Raw genomic sequence first — 8,806 nt, forward strand, 5'->3', positions numbered from 1 at the left:
TATACGTAGCAACGGTCTGTTATACGTAGCGACGGTCTGTTATATGTAGCAACGGTCTGTTATACATAGCAACGGTCCGTTATACGTAGCAACGGTCCGTTATACGTAGAAATGATCCGTTATACGTAGCAACGGTCTGTTATACGTAGTAACGGTTTGCTATACGTAGCAACGGTCTGTTATACGTAGCGACGGTCTGTTATACATAGCAACGGTCTGTTATACGTAGCAATGGTCCGTTATACGTAGCAACGGTTTGTTATACATAGCAATGGTCTGTTATACGTAGGAATGGTCTGTTATACGTAGGAATGGTCCGTTATACGTAGCAATGGTCTGTTATACGTAGCAACGGTTTGCTATACGTAGCAACGGTCTGTTATACGTAGGAATGGTCTGTTATACGTAGGAATAGTCCGTTATACGTAGCAACGGTCTGTTATACGTAGCAACGGTCTGTTATACGTAGCAGCGGTCTGCTATACGTAGCAATGGTCCGTTATACGTAGCAACGGTTTGTTATACATAGCAATGGTCTGTTATACATAGCAACAGTCTGTTATACGTAGGAATGGTCCGTTATACGTAGCAACGGTCTGTTATACGTAGCAACGGTTTGCTATACGAAGCAACGGTCTGTTATACGTAGCAACGGTTTGCTATACGTAGCAACGGTCTGTTATACGTAGGAATAGTCTGTTATACGTAGGAATGGTCTGTTATACGTAGGAATGGTCTGTTATACGTAGCAACGGTCTGTTATACGTAGCGACGGTCTGTTATATGTAGCAACGGTCTGTTATACATAGCAACGGTCCGTTATACGTAGCAACGGTCCGTTATACGTAGAAATGGTCCGTTATACGTAGCAACGGTCTGTTATACGTAGTAACGGTTTGCTATACGTAGCAACGGTCTGTTATACGTAGCGACGGTCTGTTATACATAGCAACGGTCTGTTATACGTAGCAATGGTCCGTTATACGTAGCAACGGTTTGTTATACATAGCAATGGTCTGTTATACGTAGGAATGGTCTGTTATACGTAGGAATGGTCCGTTATACGTAGCAATGGTCTGTTATACGTAGCAACGGTTTGCTATACGTAGCAACGGTCTGTTATACGTAGGAATGGTCTGTTATACGTAGGAATAGTCCGTTATACGTAGCAACGGTCTGTTATACGTAGCAACGGTCTGTTATACGTAGCAGCGGTCTGCTATACGTAGCAATGGTCCGTTATACGTAGCAACGGTTTGTTATACATAGCAATGGTCTGTTATACATAGCAACAGTCTGTTATACGTAGGAATGGTCCGTTATACGTAGCAACGGTCTGTTATACGTAGCAACGGTTTGCTATACGAAGCAACGGTCTGTTATACGTAGGAATAGTCTGTTATACGTAGGAACGGTCCGTTATACGTAGCAACGGTCTGTTATACGTAGCAGCGGTCTGTTATACGTAGCAGCGGTCTGTTATACGTAGCAGCGGTCTGTTATACGTAGCAACGGTCTGATATACGTAGCAACGGTCTGTTATACGTAGCAGCGGTCTGTTATACGTAGCAACGGTCTGATATACGTAGCAACGGTCTGTTATACGTAGCAACGGTCTGTTATACATAGCAACGGTCTGTTGTACGTAGCAATGGTCCGTTATACGTAGCAATGGTCCGTTATACGTAGCAATGGTCCGTTATACGTAGCAACGGTTTGTTATACATAGCAACGGTCTGTCATACATAGCAACGGTTTGTTATACATAGCAACGGTCTGTTATACATAGCAACGGTCTGTTATACGTAGGAATGGTCTGTTATACGTAGCAATGGTTTGCTATACGTAGCAACGGTCTGTTATACGTAGGAATGGTCTGTTATACGTAGGAATGGTCCGTTATACGTAGCAACGGTCTGTTATACGTAGCAACGGTCTGTTATACATAGCAGCGGTCTGCTATACGTAGCAATGGTCCGTTATACGTAGCAACGGTTTGTTATACATAGCAACGGTCTGTTATACGTAGGAATGGTCTGTTATACGTAGGAATGGTCCGTTATACGTAACAACGGTCCGTTATACGCAGCAATGGTCCGCTATACGTAGCAACGGTCTGCTATACGTAGCAACGGTCTGTTATACATAGCAACGGTCCGTTATACGTAGGAATGGTCTGTTACACGTAGGAATGGTCTGTTATACGTAGCAACGGTCTGTTCTACGTAGCAACGGTCTGTTATACGTAGCAACGGTCCGTTATACATAGCAACGGTCCGTTATACGTAGCAACGGTCCGTTATACGTAGAAATGGTCCGTTATACGTAGCAGCGGTCTGTTATATGTAGTAACGGTTTGCTATACGTAGCAACGGTCTGTTATACGTAGCGACGGTCTGTTATACGTAGCGACGGTCTGTTATACATAGCGACGGTCCGTTATACGTAGCAACGGTCCGTTATACGTAGAAATGGTCCGTTATACGTAGCAACGGTCTGTTATACGTAGTAACGATCCGTTATACGTAGAAATGGTCCGTTATACGTAGCAACGGTCTGTTATACGTAGTAACGGTTTGCTATACGTAGCAACGGTCTGTTATACGTAGCGACGGTCTGTTATACATAGCAACGGTCCGTTATACGTAGGAATGGTCTGTTATACGTAGGAATGGTCTGTTATACGTAGCAACGGTCTGTTATACGTAGCAACGGTCTGTTATACTTAGCAACGGTTTGTTATACATAGCAACGGTCTGTTATACATTGCAACGGTCTGTTATACGTAGGAATGGTCTGTTATACGTAGGAATGGTCCGTTATACGTAGCAATGGTCTGTTATACGTAGCAACGGTTTGCTATACGTAGCAACGGTCTGTTATACGTAGGAATGGTCTGTTATACGTAGGAATGGTCCGTTATACGTAGCAACGGTCTGTTATACGTAGCAACGGTCCGTTATACGTAGAAATGGTCCGTTATACGTAGCAACGGTCTGTTATACGTAGTAACGGTTTGCTATACGTAGCAACGGTCTGTTATACGTAGCGACGGTCTGTTATATGTAGCAACGGTCTGTTATACATAGCAACGGTCCGTTATACGTAGCAACAGTCCGTTATACGTAGAAATGGTCCGTTATACGTAGCAACGGTCTGTTATACGTAGTAACGGTTTGCTATACGTAGCAACGGTCTGTTATACGTAGCGACGGTCTGTTATACGTAGCGACGGTCTGTTATACGTAGCAATGGTCCGTTATACGTAGCAATGGTCCGTTATACGTAGCAACGGTTTGTTATACATAGCAACGGTCTGTTATACGTAGCAATGGTCTGTTATACGTAGCAACGGTTTGCTATACGTAGCAACGGTCTGTTATACGTAGGAATGGTCTGTTATACGTAGGAATGGTCCGTTATACGTAGCAACGGTCTGTTATACGTAGCAACGGTCTGTTATACGTAGCAGCGGTCTGCTATACGTAGCAATGGTCCGTTATACGTAGCAACGGTTTGTTATACATAGCAACGGTCTGTTATACATAGCAACAGTCTGTTATACGTAGGAATGGTCCGTTATACGTAGCAACGGTCTGTTATACGTAGCAACGGTTTGCTATACGTAGCAACGGTCTGTTATACGTAGGAATAGTCTGTTATACGTAGGAATGGTCTGTTATACGTAGGAATGGTCTGTTATACGTAGCAACGGTCTGTTATACGTAGCGACGGTCTGTTATATGTAGCAACGGTCTGTTATACATAGCAACGGTCCGTTATACGTAGCAACGGTCCGTTATACGTAGAAATGGTCCGTTATACGTAGCAACGGTCTGTTATACGTAGTAACGGTTTGCTATACGTAGCAACGGTCTGTTATACGTAGCGACGGTCTGTTATACATAGCAACGGTCTGTTATACGTAGCAATGGTCCGTTATACGTAGCAACGGTTTGTTATACATAGCAACGGTCTGTTATACGTAGGAATGGTCTGTTATACGTAGGAATGGTCCGTTATACGTAGCAATGGTCTGTTATACGTAGCAACGGTTTGCTATACGTAGCAACGGTCTGTTATACGTAGGAATGGTCTGTTATACGTAGGAATAGTCCGTTATACGTAGCAACGGTCTGTTATACGTAGCAACGGTCTGTTATACGTAGCAGCGGTCTGCTATACGTAGCAATGGTCCGTTATACGTAGCAACGGTTTGTTATACATAGCAATGGTCTGTTATACATAGCAACAGTCTGTTATACGTAGGAATGGTCCGTTATACGTAGCAACGGTCTGTTATACGTAGCAACGGTTTGCTATACGAAGCAACGGTCTGTTATACGTAGGAATAATCTGTTATACGTAGGAACGGTCCGTTATACGTAGCAACGGTCTGTTATACGTAGCAACGGTCTGATATACGTAGCAACGGTCTGTTATACGTAGCAGCGGTCTGTTATACGTAGCAACGGTCTGATATACGTAGCAACGGTCTGTTATACGTAGCAACGGTTTGTTATACATAGCAACGGTCTGTTGTACGTAGCAATGGTCCGTTATACGTAGCAATGGTCCGTTATACGTAGCAATGGTCCGTTATACGTAGCAACGGTTTGTTATACATAGCAACGGTCTGTCATACATAGCAACGGTTTGTTATACATAGCAACGGTCTGTTATACGTAGGAATGGTCTGTTATACGTAGCAATGGTTTGCTATACGTAGCAACGGTCTGTTATACGTAGGAATGGTCTGTTATACGTAGGAATGGTCCGTTATACGTAGCAACGGTCTGTTATACGTAGCAACGGTCTGTTATACATAGCAGCGGTCTGCTATACGTAGCAATGGTCCGTTATACGTAGCAACGGTTTGTTATACATAGCAACGGTCTGTTATACGTAGGAATGGTCTGTTATACGTAGGAATGGTCCGTTATACGTAACAACGGTCCGTTATACGCAGCAATGGTCCGCTATACGTAGCAACGGTCTGCTATACGTAGCAACGGTCTGTTATACATAGCAACGGTCCGTTATACGTAGGAATGGTCTGTTATACGTAGGAATGGTCTGTTATACGTAGCAACGGTCTGTTATACGTAGCAACGGTCTGTTATACGTAGCAACGGTCCGTTATACGTAGCAACGGTCCGTTATACGTAGAAATGGTCCGTTATACGTAGCAACGGTCTGTTATACGTAGTAACGGTCCGTTATACGTAGAAATGGTCCGTTATACGTAGCAACGGTCTGTTATACTTAGCAACGGTTTGTTATACATAGCAACGGTCTGTTATACATTGCAACGGTCTGTTATACGTAGGAATGGTCTGTTATACGTAGGAATGGTCCGTTATACGTAGCAATGGTCTGTTATACGTAGCAACGGTTTGCTATACGTAGCAACGGTCTGTTATACGTAGCAACGGTTTGCTATACGTAGCAACGGTCTGTTATACGTAGGAATGGTCTGTTATACATAGGAATGGTCCGTTATACGTAGCAACGGTCTGTTATACGTAGCAACGGTCTGTTATACGTAGCAGCGGTCTGTTATACGTAGCAACGGTCTGTTATACGTAGCAGCGGTCTGTTATACGTAGCACATAATTAAGCATATTAATTGAAATATTTCAATCTTAATGAAATCAAACAGACTTCTGTTGAGTTTTAAACTAAACTTTATTGTTCAGTCGCTTCACGTCGCTGTCATCATGCAGCTGCTGTGATGTCACAGTGTCATCATGCAGCTGCTGTGATGTCACTGTCATCATGCAGCTGCTGTGATGTCACGTTGACCCTGTGACCTCAGACAGCGTCTCCAGCAGCTGGAAGTAGTTGTACTTGATGTCGTACTCCATGTCGTACCAGAAGTTCACTGCAGCAGAGAAAAAACACAAGGTGTCAACACCTGAACAACAGACACCAAACCCATGTCAATGAGTCGTAGTTCCCACAAAAACTGGAGTTTATAAAGAAGAACACCAAATCAGCGTTCACTCCGGTTCAGTCGTGAGTCAACGACTTTTATGTATCTGACCCCGTAGTGCGTCAGTGTTTGTACCTGCGATGCAGCCGTGTGGTGTGTTCAGGTGCGTCAGTGTTTGTACCTGCGATGCAGCCGTGTGGTGTGTTCAGGTGCGTCAGCGTTTGTACCTGCGATGCAGCCGTGTGGTGCGTTCAGGTGCGTCAGCGTTTGTACCTGCGATGCAGCCCTGTGGTGCGTTCAGGTGCGTCAGCGTTTGTACCTGCGATGCAGCCCTGTGGTGCGTTCAGGTGCGTCAGCGTTTGTACCTGCGATGCAGCCCTGTGGTGTGTTCAGGTGCGTCAGTGTTTGTACCTGCGATGCAGCCGTGTGGTGCGTTCAGGTGCGTCAGTGTTTGTACCTGCGATGCAGCCGTGTGGTGCGTTCAGGTGCGTCAGTGTTTGTACCTGCGATGCAGCCCTGTGGTGCGTTCAGGTGCGTCAGCGTTTGTACCTGCGATGCAGCCGTGTGGTGCGTTCAGGTGCGTCAGTGTTTGTACCTGCGATGCAGCCCTGTGGTGCGTTCAGGTGCGTCAGTGTTTGTACCTGCGATGCAGCCGTGTGGTGCGTTCAGGTGCGTCAGTGTTTGTACCTGCGATGCAGCCCTGTGGTGCGTTCAGGTGCGTCAGTGTTTGTACCTGCGATGCAGCCGTGTGGTGCGTTCAGGTGCGTCAGTGTTTGTACCTGCGATGCAACCGTGTGACTGCTGGACGTGGTGGAACCACAGGGACGGCAGGTACAGCATCTCTCCGGCCTTCACGCTGCAGCGGAGCGGCCGGGCTCTCCGGTACTGCGGGTACCGGTCCAGGTCCGGGTCCAGAGGGTCCAGAGGGATCCACGGGACCTGAGGGGGGAGGAGGGGGGGGATGGGGAGAGTCAGTGTTTCAAATAGAGCAGAGAGCACTGAGATTAACAGACAGACACCTGAACGCACCTTGTCAGAGTCGCTCTGATCGACGACCTCAAACTCACCGTCGTCCTGCTGACGGTAAACAGCCGGCTGATACACACCTGATGGAGACGGGTTACTATGGTTACTGTAGGATATGCAGGGAGGTAACTATGGTTACTGTAGATGGTTACTGAACAGGATATGCAGGGAGGTTGCTATGGTTACTGTAGGATTAGACATGGTGGTTGCTATGGTTACCGTAGGGGATGAAGGGTCGGTCTGTGGGCGGCAGCAGGATGAAGTTTTTCTCTCCAGAAATCACACAGTACAGATTCTCATAGTGATCTTTGTGCACTGAAATACACACACACGCACACTTTATATACACACACGTGCTCAACACACACTGTCTGATGTGTGTTGTGTTCAGGTCTTACTGGACGTGACGGCGCTCGCCTCTCCGAGCCAAAAATTCACAGCATCTGGTAACTTTCCTAAAAGCAGAAAAAAAGAGTGAAATTATGTGAAAGGTCCTGAAGAGAAAACTCAGGAAGCACTTCATCACATGTTCATACAGAAATCATGAATTAGAGAAAACTCAGGAAGCACTTCATCACATGTTCATACAGAAATCATGAATTAGAGAAAACTCAGGAAGCACTTCATCACATGTTCATACAGAAATCATGAATTAGAGAAAATGAAAATGATGATGATGCACAAAAATCCAACTGTTTGAGACGTCACCATCTGGATAAAACTACAACTCGTCTGTAGCCTGTTTAACTACACGAGGGCGCTGGTGTGGGAGGGGCTGTACCACATGGCCAGTCGAGGTGCATGAGCGCGCTCAGTAGCGTGAACTCACCGAGGGCGGCGCTCATCCAGGAGACGTGAGGCTCCAGGTCATCTGTGAGCTCCGGCAGCTCCTCCAGCAGGTTAGAACACTGCTTCTGGACGTAGAGCACGCCGCGCTGATGCACCTGACACACACACACACACATTACTACTACTACATGTGTACAATACTACTCAGTACTACTGAGTACTACTCAGTACTACTCAGTACTACTCTCACCTTCCCCTCGATGACGTCCAGCACAGAAGAAAAGCTCATGCGTCTCTCCTCCGGCATCACGAAGCGATCGCCGTTGACGGCGTCGGCGAAGCCGTTAGGAGTCACCGCCACGCTGATGACCTTTGACCCCACCTTCTCCCTGCAGACGACAAACAGGAAGCTGATCAAATCAAATCAAATCAAATCAATTTATTTTTGTATAGCGTCAAATCACAACAGAAGTTATCTCAAGACGCTTTATATATAGAGCAGGTCTCAGACCGTACACCAGAGTTTAGAGACCCAACAGGATCTGAGCTCACTTCCTGACACCACAGAAGAAAGGAGGTGTGTGTGGGTGGGGGCGGGGCTTCCTCACCTCAGGTACTCCGGCGTCCACCTGGAAAGGGCCGGCCAATGGCTGCAGGCGTTGCGGATGATGCAGGGCTTGTTTGGACCGATCCAGTCGCGGTAGAAGATCAGCGGGTCAGGTGGCTCCTCCAGGTAAGGCACTGATTGGTTCAGGTACAGATCTGAAAGGTAATCAATCACTCTGATTGGTCCGCTGACTCACTGATGGACCAGTCAGTAGTAGTACCAGTAGTACCAGTAGTAGTAGTACTAGTAGTAGTAGTACTAGTAGTAGTAGTACCTGTAGTAGTAGTAGTAGTACCTGTAGTAGTAGTAGTACTAGTAGTAGTAGTACTAGTAGTAGTAGTACCTGTAGTAGTAGTAGTACTAGTAGTAGTAGTAGAAGTAGTAGTAGTAGTAGTAGTAGTAGTAGTAGTAGTAGTACTAGTAGTAGTAGTAGTTGTAGTAGTAGTAGT

General features: G+C 46.0%; 1 protein-coding gene across 5 annotated transcripts; it reads right to left on the reverse strand.

Moving 5' to 3' along the window:
* Positions 1-5,669: 5,669 nt before the first annotated feature.
* Positions 5,670-8,531, reverse strand: jmjd7 (jumonji domain containing 7). 5 transcript variants are annotated; one of them, XM_037763040.1, is made up of 9 exons: positions 8,359-8,493; positions 8,001-8,139; positions 7,791-7,905; positions 7,360-7,416; positions 7,181-7,276; positions 6,965-7,041; positions 6,715-6,874; positions 5,767-5,884; positions 5,670-5,708 (listed from the first exon to the last, which is right to left on the reverse strand). In XM_037763040.1, exons 2-8 carry the CDS (start codon positions 8,055-8,057, stop codon positions 5,796-5,798), a joined length of 651 nt encoding a protein of 216 aa, XP_037618968.1. In that variant the 5' UTR covers positions 8,058-8,139; positions 8,359-8,493; the 3' UTR covers positions 5,670-5,708; positions 5,767-5,795. The 5 variants fall into 5 exon arrangements, with proteins under 5 accessions (XP_037618968.1, XP_037618967.1, XP_037618971.1 ...); XM_037763039.1 differs by having other exon boundaries at positions 6,669-6,874; XM_037763043.1 differs by having other exon boundaries at positions 5,670-5,884; positions 6,669-6,874; positions 8,359-8,531.
* Positions 8,532-8,806: the final 275 nt, after the last annotated feature.

The sequence above is a fragment of the Sebastes umbrosus genome, unplaced genomic scaffold (assembly GCF_015220745.1).
Source record: "Sebastes umbrosus isolate fSebUmb1 unplaced genomic scaffold, fSebUmb1.pri scaffold_141_arrow_ctg1, whole genome shotgun sequence".
NCBI classification, from domain to species: domain Eukaryota; kingdom Metazoa; phylum Chordata; class Actinopteri; order Perciformes; family Sebastidae; genus Sebastes; species Sebastes umbrosus.